Genomic DNA, 21,327 nt, shown 5'->3' with positions numbered 1-21,327 from the left:
ATCCATGTGAGCAGAATCCACGGGAGCCGAATCCACGGGAGCTGGCTTTGCTCCGCTCCCCTCCCATCTGTGCCCATTTAGAAACAGTGGGTTCAGATGAGCTCCCCACAGCACCTGCACATCGAGGACCAATGCATGCCGCACCAACCGTCTTAATGCATGTCACGCGGACTGGGCCCCCAGCTAAACTGCTGTAATTAAAGATGAATTCCTGAGTGAGTGTGAGTGTGTGCATGAACACACGTGTATCCTCTTTTTCTAGGATTCAGTGCTGGCTCAGGGAAAAACTGTCCAAGTCCTTGGCAGGACACACTGTCACTCCAACAGCAGAATCGGTTCCCTGACTCCGGAGAGCCCTAGGAGCTAGAAGGTTGTTGCTGTCCTCCCTCCCTCCCTTCCTCTCTCCCTCCCCTTTCTGACAGGGTCTCACTATGTGTAGCCCAGGCTGGCCTACGATTCAATATCCTCCCGAGCTCTGTCTCTACCTCACTGTGGGATTAAAGACATGCACTACTGTGCCTAGCCTTTACAAGTTGGTCTTAAGAGTTGCTTCCTTTTTCAGCCACCTAGGCCTGCTGCTCCGAGGGCCTCCTTGCCCATGTGTGTGGGCATGCCGGAGTTGCTGTGGGGAATGAGGTCTCCACACTGGTTCTGGAGGGCGGCCCTGGCCTGGGTGGGCAAGGCTGGCTGCTTCCTGCTCTGCCCAGTGCCCAGGCAGTGAGCCGCCCTGGCCCTACAAGGGAGCAGGTGACCTTTTCCTTATAGGCAACGATACTAGGAAAGGTACAACGATACGTCATTTTACACATCCACCTAATCTCTCTGTACTGCTTTACTTAATTTGTGGTGAAATTGTGGAGAAAGGGTACTTAATACAGGACAGTCAGTAAAAGTAATTTATCATCTCCCCGCTCCAGTGCTCCTGTTATCAGCGCGCTCGTTCTCTGCATTCATCATGCAATCAGCCTATTATTTGCATATTAATCAGGCAGTGGACCGTGAAGGCGCTGCATCTCCGCCAAATGCTGTACTATCTCAGGAGAAACACTCAGTAATTATCACACATCAGTGTTATGATGTGGTAATTGATTATAACATCTTTCCTCAGCCCCTGGGGAGTCCCTCCACGAACCCAGCTCTGGGCACTCTGCGTGGATTTTTCTTTTCCTACAAAAGTCCCAGAGCTTGTGTCTGTTCATGCTCTGGTGCTATTTCAGGGGTGCTCTGGTTCTTCTCTGATGGCATGAGGTAGTCTCGCCTGCCTCGCCAGGTGGGGCCATGCCGACCTGACTCAGAGCCAGAAGCTGTGTCCCCCGGGCCCCACCGTCCTCACCCATCAGCCTTGGGGCCACAGACTGCGGCCCAGTTACCCAGCACACTTCCTTATCAAATCAGATGCCCCAATTCTAGTCTTCCCTAACAGGAAAGCTGCTGCAAAGACAGTCCATCCGGCTGTGTTATTTAGGTCCCAAATGACATGATTATTCTGGCCCTTGCGTGAAAGACAAACCCCACACTGGCCCATTCCGGTGCAGCCTGTATTTAGAACCCCAGTTCCTAATGGAAGCAGATGCATAGGCCGGTGCCTGTGGGTCACACCTGTAATACCAGCTACATAGGAGGCGGAGAGCTGAGGATTGGGCAGGAAAGTCTTTGAGATTCTATCTCCCTCCAGTTAACTACCAAAAGCTAGAAGAAGGGCTGTGGCTCAAGTGGTAGTGTGCCAACCTTAAGTAGAAAAACTTAAGGGAGTTGAAGCCCCAATACCACTACTAAAAAGCAAAAGCACATGGCTGTTGGTGATGGTGGCTCTGGTCACAGTCCCAGCAGGCAGGGCAGGAAGGACGAGCTTGGAGCACCCATGGCAGGGGTGCCCGCCACCACCAGGGCCTGGGGCCTCAGACTCAGAAGCTGCTGCTGTGACTGCCGCTCTGTGAAAATGCTGGGTGTTTTGTTTTCAGTCTGAGGGGCCTGGCCACCTTCTGCCTGTGTGGCCACTCTGCAAGGGTGGTGCCAGTGCCAGGCACAGAATGCGCCCACATCCGCAGCCCCCAGGTCAGGGGATGGGCAGCCCTAGACTTTGGTGATCAAGGGAACATTCAGGGAGGTCTCCTGCTCCCCCCTCTCCTCCTCCTGTATGCTGTCTCCTCCCCCCTTCCCTAGAGGCCAAAAGATTAATCGCACCAAGGAAGCAGGCACAGGAAATGAATTTTCACAAATGAGAAGAAATAAAGGATTATGTAATGCTTAGTAGATCCTATCTGCCCAGTGCTCTGTGTGCCTTCACACAGCTCGAGGACGGAGCGCCATCAAAGACCTTCACAGGCACGCGTGCAAACAGACTAGTGAAACCTGCTCACAACTGTTTAAGAGGGAGGGGGACAAAGAACAACAGAGGGACGGACTGGGTCAGAGAAATGTATAGGAATATCACAGTGAAACCCTTTGTATGACTAATATATACTAAAAGGAAAAAAAGAAAAAGAAAAGAGCTGCTCAAAGGTACACTGTAATGATGACAGGGTCCCACTACAACTCATTTGTGGGTTGGGTGCTTTGGCAAATGCCTGTAATCCCAGCTACTTGGCAGATGGAGACAGTGGAGCCTGGGTCTGAGGCCAGGCCAGGCCAGGCCAGGCCAGGCCAGGCCAAAAGTTTGTCAGAGCTCGTTTCAAAGAACAAGCATGGTGGCTCAGCTGTAATCCCGGCTATATGGGAGGCCGAAGTGGGAAGGTGGCGGCCCAAGCTCAGCCCAAGGAAAAGCATGAAACCCTATCTGAAAAATAATTAAAGGGGAAAAAAGGGCTGAGGGCATGGCTCGTGTGGTAGAGCACCTGCCCTGCATGTGCAAGGCTGTGGGTTCATTCACTTCCCCAAACAAGCAGAACAAAATGCAAAACCAGCTTTTGTCAGTCCCTTGTCCCTCAGACACTGCCCCTGTGGGGTAGGTGGAGGCTGAGATGCAGCTGCCCAGGTGGGCCCAGAACCACCCTGCACCCAGTTATCCACCCTTTACCCAGGCCCTGCCCTGCTCCATACAACTGCCCAGCCCGCCCCCCTCCCTGGTGAGGCAGAGACGCTCAGGGGCCGGGAACTGGGCAGAAAGATGGGGAGGAGTCCCTTAGGAACCTGTCAGCCCCGACAGAAGGTCCCGGGAGCCCGTGAAGGGGTGACATGAGGGGACAGGAAGGAGGCCCCCCAAAGCCGGTGTGCCCCATGGGGAGGCCTGGGTTCGGCCTCGGCTGGGATCACCTCCCTCACTACTTGAGTGGCTCCAGGTAGACTGCTGGGGCAGAGTCCTCCCACCCCCAGTCCTGCCCTGTGCCTCAGTGTTGGGTTCTGTGGTGGCACCCCAAGAGGAAGTCAGAATCCTGTGGGAGTCTCAGGACCTGAGGCTTCCGCCTCTGCCTTCAGGGGAGCAATGAGGAAAGTTCCTTGTTTCTTTTCTTTTTAAAAAGCTGTCAAGGAAGATTCTAGAATATCCCCCAGTCATTTGTCCCAAAGATTTACAAAATATATTCAAAAACCCAAAATACATTATGAAAGTTTCATTTCTAAATCTTAAATTTATGTACTGCCAGCTTAGCTTAATTCTCAGGAACTCTCTGGAAACAGTTCCTGATAAAGGAATGTCATGAGAGGACCGCCCCCCCCCCCCCATCCTGTCTCTGGTGATCATTGTGTCATTGTAATTGTTGATTCTCCTGTTGCTCTGGTACTAGGATTTGAACTCAGGGCCTCTCGCTCTTGCCTGGCTTTCTTGCTCAAGGCTGGTGCTCTACTGCTTCGACCACAATTCCACTTCTAACTTTTATTTGTGCCAATCCTGTGGCTTGAACTCAGGGCTTGGGTTCTGTCCCTGAGCTTCTATGCTCAAAGCTAGTGCTAGTGCTCTACCACTTGAGCCACAGTTATGCTTCTGGCGTTTTGTTGGTTAACTTAAGAGTCTCAAGCACTTTCCTGCCTGGATTGGCTTTGAACCGTGATCCTCAGATCTCAGTCTCTTGAGTAGCTAGGATGACAGATGTGTGTGGGCCACTGAAACCTGGGGCTTTTTGCTGGTGTGACACAGGGAGAGGCTCAGTTGTTGCCTCTGCGCAAGTCCTCCAGTGGCCTTATGCTTGGTAGGCAGGCCCTGGGCCACGTGAGCCATGCCTCGGCCCTCTTGCTCCTAGTTTGCTTTTCAGATAAGGTCTTGCACTTTTGCCCAGGCTAGGATCCCCATTCTTTTTTTTTTTTTTTTTTTGGCCAGTCCTGGGCCTTGGACTCAGGGCCTGAGCACTGTCCCTGGCTTCTTCTTGCTCAAGGCTAGCACTCTGCCACTTGAGCCACAGCGCCACTTCTGGCCATTTTCTGTATATGTGGTGCTGGGGAATCGAACCTAGGGCCTCATGTATACGAGGCAAGCACTCTAGCCACTAGGCCATATCCCCAGCCTCAGGACCCCCATTCTTTTATCAGCACCACCCAAGAGAGACCACGTCTTCCCAAGGACAGAGGTACCATATTGATCGATGAGTCTCAGCCTCGTCCTGCCAGGCTAGCTCAGCCTCTGGTGGGCAGCCGATGCTGGCAGGAGCCCTGGGGCCAGCCTGACCTCCCCGCAGATGCCCACTAAAGCCCAGTGCCATGGCCCCACCAGCTCCTCACCCTCGTGTCCTAAATGTGCCACCTGCTGGTGAGTGGCTGTGGTCTTCTGCCCACCCCCACCCCCCTTTGGATGAGATGCCACAAGAACACCTAGAACCCAAGCATCTCAGCCTGCAGCGATGGCGCTGCTGTGCTCTGGCTGCGTCTGTGTGTGTGTGGGCTCTGGTAGCAGCCGCTGCTGCAGCCGCAGCCGCCCAGGCTGCCCAGCTGTTCCCCTCCCTGCATATGTGGCCCCTCGTTAACAAACCTTCCCGCAAGCTGGCGGGCTTCGGGCTCCTCACTTAGCTTTGTTTGTGTTTTCAATGAATCAGTGGGATATGGAGACTAATCAACATGTTTAGAAAAATAGAGAAAGGAAAAAAAGAGCGTTCACCATGCTGGCTGTTCCTGAAGCTAGGAGAGAAAAGCTGGCTCCATCTGTGGGCTCAGTGTGAGAAGGGGGACAGGCGGGAAGGGCTGGGAACAGTGGCTATGGGCAGTAGGACACATGGTGCCCCAGCACCTGGGCTTCAGGCTCTGCTAGAGACCTGCTGGCTCTCTGAGGCCAATGGCCAGCCACCTGCCGGCTCTCCCAGGCCAATGGCCAGCTACCTGCCGGCTCTCTGAGGCCAATGGCCAGCCACCTGCCGGCTCTCCAAGGCCAATGGCAGCAGGCCCCTCCCCACCTGCTCAGCTTCTCTCCTGACCAGGGTCAGCCCCCTCCCCTGTCCTCATATTCCACTCCCTACCCTCTTGCTCAAAGGCTGCCTGCTCTGCAGGGCCACACCCACAAACCAGTAGAGGAGGAGGGGTCCAGTGAGCATGAGTCACTGGGGTCTCCCCCTGGGGCCTCCCCTTGGGGGGGTCTCCCCTGGGTGGCTGGCTCTGGCTTGCCCTGGGAGGGATCCAGTTTGTGTGGTACTGGGGTTGAGTCACACCATCGGCCCTTTTGTGCTTTAGTTATTTTTCAGGCAGGGTCAGCCCTGAATCACGATTATAGGTTACACCTCCACTGCTTGCCCTGTCTTAGAGACGACAGAGCCTTGCTAGCTTTTTCATCTGGGCTTGAGTGGCAATCCTCCTAACTCTGTCACCCGAGAAGCTGGGATTACAGGCATGTACCACCAGGCCTGGCATTTCTTTTTACTCTTAAGTGAGCAGTAACACAAACTGTTCTGTACCTGTACTGTGGAACACTATGAAGCAGTAAAAAGAAACTAACTATTCCGCACCAGTTGAGTGGATCTCAAGGTCATTCTGTAGTGGAGAAAGCTAATCCCTGAAGGTCATTTCTCACATGAGTTCATTGACTTGACACTCCCCAAATGACAGAGATGGTAGAGCATGGCCCAGCTCCTCAAATCCAGATGTGGGGGCCTCTTGAGTCCCCAGACCTCGCCTGGGGAAGAGGCCACACAAGACAGCAAAGCATTTCACAACTGTGGCTGCTCACCTGAGCTCACGCAGCCCGGCTGGAGGGGGTCCTGTAGTGACGTCACGGAGTGGAGTGCTGGAGGAGAGGAAGGCAGAGTTACGGGGCGGGGGATGGGCACAGGGTGGTTCTACCTGCTCCCAGGGAGGTGTGGGAACCTCAGGACGGCTGAGGCCTGGGGCTGGGAGCCATGGGAAACACTGCCTGTGACATTCACTCTGTGCCTTTGGCTGGCTTCCTTTCCCGACTCCCTGATACAGCTACTTGACTTTTACCTATATTTATGTACAAACAGCATTTTCTTAATTACTAACTCATTTTCTGCTGCTTATAAAATTAGCCAGGCACAGAGTCTTCTTGATTTTAAAATCTCAAGTCAGTCTCTGGTCACAGGTTTGAAGGGAGGGAGAAGTTCTTGTACCCCAGAATAGCTGACAGCTGAGGCAGGGTGGGATCTGCCCTGTTCCTAACTCTCCCTCCTGCCACAGTGTCTGGGGGGCCTACCCTCCTCATTTCCTGGTGGCAATCCCCAGCCCCCTGCCCTCACCTGGCCCTTGTTGCTGTCCCTGCACGGGGAGCACGCCCTGGCCCAGCTCGCCATTCAGCCACAGCTGCATCCGGATGAAGGGTTCTCGGCCTTTCTGGGTCAGCTTGCTCCATGGCTTTGGTCGTGATAGCATGTCACTGACGCTGCCCTGGGACAGGCCTAGCACCTGGAGTGGTGAGTAGAGAAACACAGTGTCAGGGCCACGCAGGGGTGGGCGAGGCCATGGGAGAGGTGGGGGGGTGGCACTAGAGATCACTGCTCAGCTGCACAGGCAGAGCAGCCTGTGGGGGATGGGTGGGTGGGGAACCACACAGCCCTCCGAATCATCCCGTATGTGACAAGACAGACATGTCTGTTTCTCACCGGCTGCTCTCAGCCTGTCTACCTGTAGGCCTAGAATAATGTTAAGAAGATCCAAATGGCCCTTGGCAGAAAACCAGCTCCTACCTCTGCAGCTCACTGGGGGTTGAAGACCAAGCATGGGGTCCAGCTACCACCTGAGGTCCAATTCCCCAGGGAGAAAGGGAGGGTGGGGGTCTCATCCAGGGGGGATGGTGCCCAGGCTGTAGGGTGGGCACTTGGACCACTGAGAAGCGGCAGGGGAGAGCATCTTGTGCTTGGGTGGCATGGGAAGAGGCTGGGGTGCTTGTTCCCAAACCCCTCAAGAGGCAAGAGGGGGACACAGGCAGGAGGTGGCCTTCATGGACAATGCTGAGCCCGTGGGCTCCCTGTGATCATGGCCACTCTCTGGTGGGGCCTGGAGTGAGGGGAGGGGCTGTGCCGGGGTGGGAGGGGCTTTGCTGCAGATGATTGACAGGTCTTCCATCCTCGGCAGGTCTTCCATATGGCCATCCATATGTATGGGCACCAACACCCCACCCTGGACACACATGCAGCTCAGAGATATTTAGGGTCTGCATCCCATCACCCAGAAAAGTTTTCAAGTTCCAGAATAAACTGTTCTCAGGGCCAAACAAGTTCAATGTTATTAAGTTGGCTAAATTTAAGGCCTGGGTACAAATGTCTATTTAAATGTTCTCAAATGATATTTTTACAACGCTGTGCTAGAAATCTCAAGGGATTTAAAGTTCTCATCCTCATTTCTATGCACCCTTATCACCTTCTGCAAAATCAGGACAAAGATCTCACAAGCACAGCACCCTGTAGGGTGGGGCCTGAGACTGCGGGTGGGGCCAGGTGGGGGTAGGCCCTTGGTGGGGGCTGGTTTTCAGCAGGCCACTCCTTGATCCAGAATGACACCAGGCCGTTATGTTTATTTTAGGTTTCACAGGCTCAGTAAATCCTATTATCCAGAATCTGTCACCAAGAGAGTGCCAACAACACAAAGGTCTGGAAGCTCATGCATGAAGTATGACACTTTTGTGAGCCAGAAGGGGATGGGCATTGGGGTGGCCTTGAGTACTGCTCCCACAGGCTGGGTAGGAGGTGTTCCCAGCATGGCACGATCTGCCCGCTGACTTGGATGACAAAAGAACAAATGTGTCTTGTGTAGTTACCTTTTTTCTTCTCTTTCTTTCTCCCCCCTGCCCCACCTCTCTCTTTTGATCTCAGGCACTGTCCCTGATCTTTTTTGCTCAGGGCTCCATGTTTGACATTTTGGTAGTTCACTGGAAATAAGAGTCTCACAGACTTTACTGCCCAGGCTGGCCTTGAACTGAAATTCTCAGATAGATAAGAACACAAGGCTTGAGCTGGGTTCTTCATGAGTAGCTAGGATTATGTGTGCACCACTGGTGCCCAGGAATTTTAAATTTTGATGGCAGGGGGATTTGATCTTAGGGCCTTGTGCTAAGAAATCACTCTACCAGTTCAGCCATCCCATCTTGTTTATTTTTCATAGAGGGTCTCGTCCTTTTGCCTAGGCTCTCTTTGAACCTGGATCCTCATCCTCTGCTTCCTGAGCTGTGTGGATTACCCCACCCCACCTTGTCCTGCCTTGCTGACCCAGGGGGCACCTGTGCTCTGCAGGCCAGGGTCTCTCTTCATGATTTGGCCAGTCACATGTCTTTGGACCAAACTGCCTGCAGAGATGCCTCTCACTCCACGAGGCAGTGCACACTGGGCCCGGGCTATGTCACCTGCTGGGCATGCAGTGGACTTCCCTAAGCCTTGGGTTCTTTCTTTTCTTCTTCTTCTTCTTTTTTTTTTTCCCCCAGTCATGGGGCTTGAACTCTGGGCCTGGGCACTGTCCCTGAGATTCTTTTGCTTGTCTGGCACCCTACCACTTGAGCCACAGCACCACTTCTGGCTTTTTCTGCTTGTGTGGTGCTGAGGAATTGAACCCAGAACTTCATGCATGCTAGGCAAACTCTACCACTAAGCCACCTTCCCAGCCTGAGCCTTGGGTTCTTATCTCTCACCAGCCACTTGCCAGTGCGGCTGAGAGGCCCAAAGGAGGGCACAAAATGGAGGCTCAGCAAATGGAATCAGGGTGCAGGGATGTCTGGGGAGGCCTGTGCCACATGGTGAGGGTGATGCCACAAGGAGAGGGGAGCCCCTTACCTTCTCCCCAAAGATCCGCTGGCAGATGCCATTCTTGGCCAGCTTCTCCTTCACCTGCCGGGTGAGCTCGATGGTGTCCACCTCCTGGTACATGTACACCTCGTACTGCTCGGGCGTCAGCGGCGGCACCGAGGGCTTGGCGGGCTTGGCCAGGGGAACAATTGGGGAGGAAGGCAGAGGGCTGTTTTGGGGCGTCTCGCTGCGGCTGGCTCCCGTAAGGCTCAGCTCCGAGCTCTGCGAGTACGGAGACTCGGCGCTGGGCCACTCCTTCCAGTACTCGGTGGCCGCGGGGCCCCGCAGCTGCCCGCCGCCCGCCTTGTCCTTGGCACCCGCCGGCTCCTCTGCCTTGGCATCGTCGCTGGGGGCGGGGTTCCTCCGTTCGGGCTGCATGGGGTTCCACCAGGGGTCCTTCCAGGACCCGCCGCGGCCCAGCTCACTCTTCACCTGCCTCAGGACCCCCTGGGTGGCCTCGGCCGTGCCCTGGGGGTCCAGGCCTGGAACGTCCGGGGCCTCCTTCTTGAGGGCTGGGGTGCTGGGCAGTGCAGAGGTGCTGGCCTCGGTGGTTTTCTTCAGGGAGATGGCGAGAGGCGAGTAACTGGACACGGAGGACATGGGTGAGGCGGACAGGAGCTTGGGTGTGAGGAGGGCGAGGTCGGGCTGGGACAGTGGTGCTGGCTTTAAGGCAGGGTCCAGGGCGGCCTGCTGGGCCTCCATTTCCCGGCGGGCCTGCTGCAGGATGGAGCGGATGGCGTCGTCTGAGTTCCCACTGCTGGATGTGGAAGACGGCTGGACCGGCTCAGCTGTGTGGAGCAAACACAGAGTGAGACTGTAGGGGTACCTTGGTGCCCAGCTCTGTGTCCTGCTACCTGTGTTGCCTCCCCAATCCGACACACACCACCCCACTCCTGTGTCCAGCTTGGGGACTGCTGCTCCTGGTCAAGATGGAGGTGGTCATCTTGACGCTCAGGTCATCAGAAAGAGCTGGACGCTGACACCTGTCCGCCCGTCACCGAGCAGGATGAGAGGTTAGCACCCAGCCCAGTTTCAGCCCTGGAAGGGAGCACAGAGCTCACCACGGACAAGTGGTGTGAGAGGATGGCTTTGTAGCAAGCCGGTGGCCCTGTTTGAGCAGCAATGGCTGTGGGTTACTGGCCCGGCAGTAGGGGGGTGGTGCTCCGGGAATTGGGCTTCCTGTTGGAGGGCAGACTGGGTCCCCTGCCTTGCACCCTAAGGGTCCCTCAGTTGTATTTAAGAAGTGGGACTGGAGGGTCCTTCTGTGACAGACAGGCCTACCATCCACCCAGAAAGCAGACATGCTTTTCTTTTGTCCAGCTGTATTTAGTCAAGAATTACTAATAACCAAATAATAAAAGCCAAACTACCTACTAATTTAGATTAAGAAGGTTCTAGGTGGTGGTGGGGGGGACTCTTGAGTTGAGGCTAGGGAATGGTATTGAAAGAAGTCATTGTTAGCCATGCACGTCACAAAGCTGCTCCTCTCTGCTCACTACCATTTAAAAAAAATGTAATTACCGCTGACCAGAACACTCCTGACAATTGTCTTAATGACGTTAGGGCCGGCGGCGGAGGAGGCCGTACCGGTTTTCTGCACTTGCAACTCCCGCTTGGCCTGCTCCAAGATGGATTTGATGGCATCGTCGGAGCCAGTGTCAGAGGCTCGGATCCGGGTGGTGATGTTTCCTGTGGGGAGAAGACACAGCCGAGCCATCAGCCCCAGGCCTGGTGCCACCACTCACACTGCAGCAACAAGCATTCTGTCCTGGGGCCCCGGTGGGCGGAGGTGCTCTGCTGGCCCACCTCACAGCCAGAGGAACCGGCTTTCAGGCTTTCACATTCACTGGGCAGCCCCTGGGTGGGGACCCAAAGGTGCTGTGCCTCAGGCCATTTAACAGCCTCTCCTGCAACTGCTCTGGCTCAGGAAACCAGGGAAGAAGGAGGCTGAAGGGCCGAGGCTGATGGCTGATCATGGATCAGTGATTCGGAGCATCAGTTGAACTTCCACCCTCGTGGGCCTAGCTGCCTAGTTGGGAATTTATGTCGGAGGAGAGAAAGCCTGCAGATCCCTCAAGGACGTGAATCCATTCTTCCAGTCACAGGGGTGGCGCTCTGCGGCACGGCCTCATGTGCAGCCGCCTGAAGCTACTCGGGCTCAGATCTTTCTGGAAGCTGGCCAGATCTCTTAATCGTTCACTACCTTACTCAATAGGAAGCGCCACATGAAACCATTTAAAAACAAGGATACCACAGGGACGAGGCCCCATTAAAGACACCCTCTGAGAAGCGTGGTGGGGGCTAGCTCACCACCAAAGCCCACTGAGAACCGGTTCTGTCTGGAATCTGGCCCCTCTGTGGGCCTCCTGACATATTTCAGGGTTAAAAGTTGGAGGAAGCAGCTGAATCTGCCTTGACGCTGCCACCTGATTTTTCTCAGAGCACAACTGTGGGGCCATGGCTTGTGCCTGAGGAACAGGGATTGGGATTGCGGGGCCGAGCCCTGGCGGGGATGGGGGTGCCTCTCCAGGCTCAGCCTGGGCTCAGTAGAGTGCAGGAGGCTCGGGCTCAGGAGGAAGGGGCTGGGTGCCCGTGACCCCAGGCTTTGTTTTATACTTACTAGCTCTGTTTTTCCATCAGGTTCCAGGCCAGAACCACACTGCACATTTGAACCCAAATGCCTGGCTAAGGACATGCTTCTCTTCCCTAGCCTACTGACTGCAAAGGAAAACACCTGCCTGAGACATACCTTCAGACCCATTTCTTCGTTTCGGTACTTCCTGAAATAGTCTGTTCAGGCTCTGGCCTGGATTCTCTGTTGAAAAACAAGTGTGGTAAGAACAAAACAATCAGGGGAGGGGGCGTGACGTCGCTAAGGAAAGGGCTGAGGGCTTCCTGTGCAACTCAGAGCTACCAGAGAGTCCAGAGAGGCCCTTCCCTGGCTGACCTCCTGGAGGAGGTCCAGTAGGCCCAAGGCCTGGCACGGCCACGGCCAGAAGGGCAGAGCTGGGAGAGCTGCCCCGAGTGTTGCGGCTGGCCTGGGCATGGAGCTTACATTAATCATCTAGAGACATTCAATTTAGTCAACATGGCCAGGAATTGCTCTGTGAGCCCTGTGCCAATCTTCCCTTCTCCCTCTGTCTGAGTCTAAATTTCAGGGGGCTGCAAATGTGGCTGCTGGAAATCCCTGCCCAGGAATCACTGTGGCCTCAGCTCCTGCATTGCGAGAGGGGAGGGATTTCCTTACACTGTGGTGTGACTGACTTTGTAGCTTTTTATGATGGGGTCATACTGCTAAAAAGAAAAGAAAAGAAAAGCTAAAGAAAAAAATCACTACTGGACATAGCTGATGCTTGGTGGCTGTCGGTCATGTGTTCTGGGGAGGAGGAAGAGGAGAGAAGCCAGTGCCCAGAGCTGGCACCCCTGGGCGGCTCCCTACATGAGGCCTTGTGGGCCCCCCCAGACACCAAGTGCATGATGATGCCGAGTCTGCTGAGTGGAGGGGCCACTCTCTCCCACACCTGACCGTTTGCACCTGTGCTGGCTGAGCGAGCCCTGGACAGGAATACCCGATGGCTCTGATGAAATGCAGGAATGCGGGGCACACGCTCGCTCTCACACACACACATACACACACACAGAGCTCATGATGAGCTGGCAGGCTGGCGCCAGCCCGAGGGCGTCTCTCACCTCTCTGTCTGCCTTGGATGCTGCGAAGGGCCAGGATGTTCTGCTCATCCGACAGGAACTGCTTCATCTTGTGGAACGGCTCCTTGCCACGGACGGTCAACTTATTCCACGGCTTGGGCCGGGCCAGAATCTCGCTCACAGACCCCTGTGATAGTCCCAGGACGTAATGTCCAAAGATTCGCTGTCCAATGTTGTGCTTGATGAGCTGGTCTTTGACCTGCCGGGCGATCTCCGCCGTGTCTATCTCCTCGCCCTCCGAGGCGCTCCCAGCGCTTTCGGATTGGCTGGGCGACGGGGCCATGCCATTGACATCGGGGCTCTGTTGTAATGAACTTGGGGAAGAGATGGAGTTTGTGCTGTATGGACCTGTTGAAAAAATTATGCTTGTGCTTCCTGCTTCCTGTACGGCCTTGGAGTAGAAGGTCTGCATGAGCTGCCGCTGGAGAAGAGAGTTTAGTGCATATTTTCCTGTAGGAGCCAGGGGTAGGCTGGGGCTGGCCAGGGATGAGTTGAAAAAGTCTTGACTTAACCCCGCTGGTGAGAACTGGTGTGTACCATTAGTATTGGAAGCCTGGTCCCCCGGGCCGCGGGGCACCTGGGGAGGAGGGGAGGCCGGCATGGGTCCCGGGCGCCGACTCTCAGGCTGGTCTTTCCCTTTTCTCCTGGCTGACCCTACAAGGAAGGGCAAACAGAATGCATTATGGGGGGATTCCAAAAGGGGGGGGGTAAAAAAACCAAGACCAGAATGCAAATTTGCCCCACAAAAGGGAAAAACACCAAAAAAATGCAGATTTGACAAGGGCCAATGAGGTGTGGTTTTTTGTTTTTGTTTTTGTTTTTTTTCTGAATTGAATTTGTTAATTCAGCCAAACAAGGCCCCCCAAAACAAGCCACATGCATTCATGTTTGCACCTTTCTTGTACGTTGCAGCCTGGAGACTGCCCTCGCCCGAGGGCCACACTGCTAGAGTGACAGGAGCCGTTGACACACAGGGAAGGGGCGGCAGGTCCACCCTGCCCGAGGAGCCGCGCAGCACGCACCGACACTTTGAGGAGCCACGGGTGGCTCCCACCACGCGTGGGGAGGCGATCGCAACTGCACCGAGTCCGCTCGAAGACACGCGCACGCGACACAATTTGGCATTACCACCAGACACCTTGACGCATTTACCAGCTGACAAACCAGAAGCAATCAGTGACACCATCGTTTTGGGACGAACAAAGAAAGGCTAAGACTGGGGGACGCGGCCCCAGAGAAAACCTAGCCAAGGAAAGAGAAGCGCCCCTGAGCCAGGGGTGCCGGCGACCCCTTGAGCAGCCCCTTGAAGACAGACACCCCAGAGAGATGGCGCTTGTATCTGCCCCCCAACCCCCGACCCCTGCCCGGTCGCACGCAGCACAACTAGGAAAAGACTGAAAGCCAACATCCTTGGGTCCTCTGCAATCAGCCCCTCCCAACACTCAAGGTCAATCAAGGTCATCTACCGGCGGTGCGCCCAGCAGGCCAGTGCTGGCCTAATGCTCCCGTCCTCTTCCTCACCCCTAGAAGCCACCTACCGCTCAGGTCGCTGTTGGAGATCCGCAGGGCCGCGTTCTCCGACTGCAGGGCGCGGCTCTTCTCCAGCAGCAGCACCTCCAGGGGCTTTGCGGCATCCTGGAGGGGGGAGAGGGGGGCTCGAGTGGGCTCTCCTCGGCCACCCACCCACCCACCCGCCCGCCCGCCAGCTGCTTCCCCACCTGGCGCTGGCTGACTCCCACAGGATGTTTAATGGGCAGATGGAAAATAGTCAAGTTCCTTGGAAATACAGTGAGTTTCAGCCCAGGTAGGCTTTCTTCTTCAAATGGCATAGCCAGCTACCCAGCACCACAGTAATTGGAAACATGTATGTGCACATGTACGTGTGCACATGAATACCCAGCTGCCTCTGCACAACAGAAGCCTGATGCTATCAAGATGAATGTTCTTCTCAATTTAAAATTTTTTTTTTTTTGGTGGTGGTACTGGGGTTTGAACTCACGACCTCGTGTCTATGTGGCAGGCACTCCACCGCTTGAGCCACCATGTCTCTGTCTCTAGTACTTGATGCCATCGTTATTTCTTGGGTAGGGTTTTATGCTTTGTGTCTGGGCTGAGATCCCCTGTAGCAGGACAGCAGGCTGGGATCGCCACACTAGGCTTGTTGTTTGAGATGGGGGCCTGTATACTTTTTGCATGGCTAGCTAGCCTCAAAGCTGCTGCCTTTCTGATCTTCACCTCTGGAGGAGCTGGGATTATAGGCATGAGCTACCACACCAGATCCACTTTTGGCATTTGGGTGGTTAATTGGAGATAAGTGTCTCCTGGATTTCCTGCCCAGGATGGCTTTGAACCTCCATTCCTAGATCTTAGCTTCCCGAGTAGCTAGGATTACAGGTGTGAACTACCAATGCCAAGCTATATCTATCTATCTATATCTATCTATATATCTATCTATCTATCTGTCTGTCTGTCTGTCTGTCTTCTATTTATTTTTGTGGCAGTCTAGGGCTTGAACTCAGGGCCTGGCTGCTGACTCTGAGATTCTTTTGCTTAAGACCACTTGAGCCACAGCTTCACTTCTAGCTTTTTCTGTGATTAACTGGAAAAGAGTCTCATGGACTTTCCTGCCTGGGCTGGATCTGAGATCCTCAGATCTTAGCTAGGATGACAGGCGTGAGCCATTGGTGCCCAGCATGGCTTTTATTTGTTAATAAAGAGGACCTGGCTGTTGTCCAGGCTGAACTGAGACTTCTGGGCTTAAGCGACACCCTGCTTTTACTACACACCCTGGACCAGCACGCCCAGCTTCAGGTGTAAATCTTGGCTGACCTCTGGATGACAGGCACCCCCTGCCCTGCTCCCAGGCCTGCCCCTGAGATTCCCAGGCCAGTCTATTTCAGGCTGATCTTTAACACAACCTGAAACCATTTGATACTGGTTTTGGTTTTGATTCTAGGACTGAACTCTAGCTGTATGCACAGGACCTGCGCTCAACTCCTGGTTGTTTTTCCTTCCTTACTAAAATTTGAACTCTGAGCCTCGCACTGGCTAGGCAAATGTTCTACCTCATGAGCCACACTGCCAGGCCTGTTGCTCTGTTATTTTGAAGTTGTGGTCTCATTCTCTGCTGCAGGTAGCCTGGACCATTATCCTATCCTATTTATGTTTCCCACCATCACACCCAGTCTTGTCCTGTTGAGATGAAGTCTCAACACTTTTTTTGCCTAGATCATAATCTTCCAGATCTCAGCTTCCTGAGTTATTGAGGGTTACAGGCATGAGCCACCTCTCTTGCCCCTTGTTTACTTTACCCATGTCCTTAGGACTTGCCAGAGTGAAATTGCAATTTCATGGGAACATAGCAGTTTGGCAAATGACTTTTTTGGGAGTGAGGAGGGCCAGTACTGGGGATTGAACTCAGGGTCTCATGCTTGCAAGGCAGATGCTACCACTTGAACCACACCCCCACTTTTTTTTTTTTTTTTTTTTGCCAGTCCTGAGCCTTGGAATCAGGGCCTGAGCACTGTCCCTGGCTTCTTTTTGCTCAAGGCTAGCACTCTGCCACTTGAGCCACAGCGCCACTTCTGGCCATTTTCTGTATATGTGGTGCTGGGGAATCGAACCCAGGGCCTCATGTATATGAGGCAGGCACTCTTGCCACTAGGCCATATCCCCAGCCCCCACACCCCCACTTTTTATCACCACCACATTCCTTAAAGATCTTTGGCTTTCTTTTCTTTTTTGTTGGTCATGAGGTTTGAACTCAGCCTAGGCACTGTCCCTGAGCTCTTCGGCTCAAGGCTAGAGAGCTCTACCACTTGAGTCACTTCCCACTTCTGGTTTTCTGATGGTTAATTGGAGATAAGATTCTCATGGACTTTCCTGCATGTGTTGGCTTTGAACTGCGATCCTCACATCTCAGCCTCCTGAGTAGCTAGGACCACAGGTGTGAACCACCAGTGCCTGGCAGATCTTTTGCTTTCTTAGTGCATTTTTTTTCCTTTGGTCAGTTGTGGGGCTTAAACTTGGGGCCTGGGTGCCCTGTCTGTAACCTCTTTTTGCTCAAGGTTAGTGCTCTGCCACTTTGAACCACAAATCTACTTCTGGTTTTCTAGTGGTTAATTGGAGCTCAGAGCCTCACAGGGACTTTTTTGCCTGGGCTGGCTTTGAACTGTGATTCTCAGATCTCAGCCCCCTGAGATGCTAGGATTACAGGTGTGAGCCACCAGAAAGAGCCCGGCTTGGTATTATTTTTTGAGACAGGGTCTTCCTACATAGCCTGGTCTGGCCTCCAACTTGTAATCATCCTGCCTCAGTCTCCCAAGTGCAGGAATGGATTGTGCATGCCACTATGCCTGGCTGTGATTGCTGGCTTCCACCTGCCATAATCGAGAGGCGTCACAGAAGGGCGGGGAAAGGGGCCCGCGCGGGCGGGAGTACCTGCATCCCTGCTCCATCTGACGGGGCGAACTCCATGGACTTGAGGATGCTGAAAGGACAAGGCAGAGGGTCATCTTCCAGTGGCACCTTGCGAGCGGCCATGTGCACTGACACCCCATTTCCTGCTCTCCAGAGCTGAGGCACGGGCAGCCCCAGCACTTCCTGGCAGGAATTTCATCTGGTAATGTCTCTAGACTAGCTTGCATGCAGGAGCAGCTGGCCAGCATATGTCTTGTGCCAGCACACAGGCCCTCCCACCTGGAGGTGGACAGGGCCTGCTCCAGGGAGAATCTGCAAGACCCGCCCAGCCTCCTGACCCCCAGCTGCTGTCATGGGCTAGGTATGGAATGGGCACCCACCTGGGCACTTGGGGAGAGGAGGAGTGGATCCCCTCTGCCCACACTGGCTCTGGCCCTCCACGGCTGGGGCCTTCCCTGCAGCCCAGGTCTAGGAGGAGCTGTGGCTGGACATGGAGTCCCCTGAACTAGATCCTGTGCCCCTCCGGCTACGGGGACCTGAGCCCAGGGCCTGTCACATCAGGGAAGTACTCTACCATGCCCTTCACTAAATCTGCCCTGGGCTGGCCTTGGGCTCTATCCTCCTGCCATGACTTCCTGTCTATTGTTCATCTCTGAGTTCCACAGGTGAGAATGCGCCACCACTCAGACGGGAGGGATGAGGAGCCACCAGGGAGTGTCCCTCTTCTTCCTGAGTCAGGGTATTTGCAGCTAGGTGTGTGTGTGTGCACGTGTGCATGCCAGTACTGGGACTTGAACTCAGGACGCTGAGCTCTTGCTCAGTTTGTTTTGCTCACAAATGGGGCTCTACTACTTAAGCCCTGCCTCCAGCCTGCGGCTATCTGCTTGGTGCCTTGATGACCACATCAGAAAAAGACAGAGCCTCTGGGTTTATACAGGCCCACTGCCCTGATCTGAAAATCTGAAATTGGAAACACTCTGAGTGCCGACATGGCGGTATAACTGGAAAATTCCAAAACGTTGCTGAAAGCCCTGTTCATGTAACATATACATGTAGTGAACATGCAAAACAAACGAAGCATGCCAAACAAACGAATGTCGTGCCAGGCTCAGGTCTCTTCCTCAGCGTATCTCTCTCAGTGCATGCAAATACTCCAAAATCCGGAAAAAAAAAATATAAGTAGATCCAAAACACTTCTGATCTCAAACAGTTCCAGTAAGAGATATGAGCCCGCAGGTAGAGCGCACCCCCTCCCCTTTATTGTTTGTTTTTGCCAGTGCTGGGCCTTGAACTCAGGGCCTGAGTACTGTCCCTGGCTTCTTTTTGCTCAAGGCTAGCACTCTACCACTTGAGCCATAGCGCCACTTCCAGCTTTTTTCTATATATGTGATGCTGAGGAATCCAACTCAAGGTTTCATGTATACGAGGTGAGCACTTTACCACTAGGCCATATTCCCAGCCCCCTCTCCCCATTTATTCAACACACACTTACCAATGACCTGGCAGTACTGAGCACCTCAGTACTGCAGGGGACCCCAACCTTTCCTGACCTACTCCCAGGACCAGAGGCCCTGCCAGCTCCACACCACCGCCTTCTGGACCTCACAGTTACAGGCATGAGCCACAGGGGCCCGGCTGACCCTGGCAGCTGTCCTTAGACTTTTCTTTTTGTTTTGTTTTTAAACTCAAGGCTAGTATTCCCACCACTTGAGCCACAGCTCTACTCCAGCTTTTTTGGATGGTTAGTTGGAGAAAAGAAGTAAGTATCCTTTCCTGCCTGGGCTGGCTTCAAACCTCCACCTCAGATCTCAGTCTCTTGAGTTGCTATGACTATAGGTGTAAGCCACTGGGGCCTGGCTATGAGCTCCGATTTTTATGATTTTCTGTTAGGACTCTTGACTTTGTGCATGTCAGCATACTTTAATAATAACGACATGATTACTGCTTTTGTGATTCTGAGGACATGTGCCAGGAGAGTGACCAGCCATCAAGGTAATCCCCAGCCTTTGCTGTTTTGAGATGGGGTCTTCCAGTGTGGCCCACACTCGCCTTGAACTTGAGAGTCTCCTGTCTCTATCTCGTGAATGCTGGTTGGGATTACAGGTATGTACCACTGCACCTGACTTGCTGACATACATTAAATACATAAAGTCTTCCATGTGGGCAGGGCAGGCTGTGGTAGCACCGGCACGGGTGAGGTTATGGGTGTCTCCCATGCCTCCTGGCCGCCCACAGGTGGTCCTGGCGGGGTCCTGGCCGCGAAGGCCAGAGGCACCTGCGTACTCACTTCAGCTCCTTCTTCACCTCTTCATAGTCAGCCTGACCCTTGAGTTTTTCTTCCAGTTGCTGAAAACAGAAGGAATCTTATTAGTGGCCATGTCTGAAAGTACATGGTGAGACCTCACAGTGCTGAGCCTGAGATGACGCTGCCTGAGGCCCGTCCCGTGTGGGGCTGGACCCCACACATGGAAGCCCTCAATGCCAACACCACTGTGTGTCTCCTCTGCTCCTCCAGCCTGGCCTGGCATGAACATGCAAACACATGCACACGTGGCCACCTGAGTTGAACATGTATGAAAGGGAAGTGCTTCACCAAAGCAGAATCAGGGTGTGGAAAGTTCTAGTGGGCACAGCGAGCGCAGCAGCTGAGTCCCAAGCACCCTAAGGACGGTATGGCTACCACCACCTACCACTAGAGGCTGATATCTTTGGGGGACCCTAACAAGAGGTGCGGGGCCTTGGCTGTGGAGTTTCCCCATCAACCAAGCAAGTGTGGCAGAGCTTCTGCAGTTCCGGGCCAGGGTGCTGGGGCCTGGGCTGGGGAGGCAGTGCCGCTGGGTACTTAGCAAGTTGACAGTTGGCTTGAGTCCCTTGGGGCCTCTGATCCCCCATCCTGGGGACAGACAGCAAGCTCCCAAAGTGTGGTGGAGCGCCAGGTGCTGGTGGCTCACACCTGTAATCCTAGCTACTCAGGTACTGAGATCTGAGTATCATGGTTCAAAGCCAGCCCAGGGAAGGAAAGTCCTGACCCCTAATTAACCACTAAAAAAGCAAGAAGTGGCGCTGTAGCTCAAAGTGGGAGAGCACTAGCCTTGGGTACCACAGCTCAGGGACAGCACCCAGGGTCCGAGTTCAAGCCCAAGGACTGGCACACACACAAAAGTGTGATGGTGCTGTAAGACATTCTGGAAGAGTGTGTAAGCTGGCTGGGTGTGGGTGTGGTGCGCTGCCCACAGCCGGCTGGGCCTTCCTCGTGGGAAGAGCTGCTGGCACCCACGGCCAGCCACAGGTGGTTTTGGATGTCTGCCTTGACCTCATCCACAGGCGCTGAGCCCTAAGGCCCAGGGCTCTGTACCCTGAGCACCTGCAGGGGCCTACAGGTGTTTTTGGTTATGCCTGATGAGCCACCTCGAAACCCCCGCATTTGCCTAGCCCACCAGCCTGGATGACCGCGTTAAATCCAAACCCGTCCTGTGCTGAGAAAGCCGCTCTGTCAACTCTTGGCTCAGCCTTCTTCTCTTGGCTCCTGGCAAGTTTGTGTGTGTTTTCCACTGCCGGAAATTACTCTGCCTTGCTCACTTTTAAGATTTCTTGCCAGCTTCATATAATGGTTTTCTCAGCCATAATCCAACGAGAGGGCTAGGTTTTTATTCCCCCACAAAAGCATCTCATAACATCCTGTAGCTAAATATCAGACACCCCCCCCCCCCCCAAGCAAAGCATCATCACAGTGCTTCTGGGACACCAAATACCCTGGCATTCTACCACCCAGCCACGCCCCTGGCCCAGTTTTTGGCTGGTTGCAGATGGAGTCTATGTACTTTCCTGCTCATGCTAGCCCCAAACCACAAACTTCTAGAGCTCATCCTCCCAAGTAGCTAGGATGACAGGGGCGAGCCACTGTTCCCTGGCTTGTTTTCAAATCTTTATTCCAACTTAAGTTTAAGAAGTCCCGCTGCAGTTTCTGCGCACGCAGTCCGTGCACTGCATGTGTTATGGAGTTCCAGATGTTGGAGCTCGTGTGCGCCTGTGTCTGCGCGGCCCTGCCGTGGGGCTG

General features: G+C 54.1%; 1 protein-coding gene across 12 annotated transcripts in view; it reads right to left on the bottom strand.

Moving 5' to 3' along the window:
* Nucleotides 1-21,327, bottom strand: part of Cux1 (cut like homeobox 1) — a 248,132-nt gene that overhangs the window by 37,714 nt on the left and 189,091 nt on the right. For 2 of the 12 annotated variants that reach the window (XM_048368674.1, XM_048368665.1), the window contains exons 12-20: nucleotides 19,558-19,616; nucleotides 17,292-17,340; nucleotides 14,390-14,486; nucleotides 12,834-13,505; nucleotides 11,893-11,958; nucleotides 10,665-10,832; nucleotides 9,132-9,931; nucleotides 6,609-6,774; nucleotides 6,083-6,139 (exon numbers count right to left, since the gene is read on the bottom strand). In XM_048368674.1, coding sequence (XP_048224631.1) covers nucleotides 6,083-6,139; nucleotides 6,609-6,774; nucleotides 9,132-9,931; nucleotides 10,665-10,832; nucleotides 11,893-11,958; nucleotides 12,834-13,505; nucleotides 14,390-14,486; nucleotides 17,292-17,340; nucleotides 19,558-19,616 — 2,134 coding nt within the window. The remainder of the gene's footprint in view (nucleotides 1-6,082; nucleotides 6,140-6,608; nucleotides 6,775-9,131; nucleotides 9,932-10,664; nucleotides 10,833-11,892; nucleotides 11,959-12,833; nucleotides 13,506-14,389; nucleotides 14,487-17,291; nucleotides 17,341-19,557; nucleotides 19,617-21,327) is intronic. The other 10 variants (XM_048368703.1, XM_048368683.1, XM_048368728.1 and 7 more) reach the window with 7 other exon arrangements.

The sequence above is a fragment of the Perognathus longimembris genome, chromosome 1 (assembly GCF_023159225.1).
Source record: "Perognathus longimembris pacificus isolate PPM17 chromosome 1, ASM2315922v1, whole genome shotgun sequence".
Classification (NCBI taxonomy): domain Eukaryota; kingdom Metazoa; phylum Chordata; class Mammalia; order Rodentia; family Heteromyidae; genus Perognathus; species Perognathus longimembris.
The sequence above is the reverse complement of the archived record's forward strand: the minus strand, read 5'-3'. Positions and strand labels throughout refer to the sequence as shown.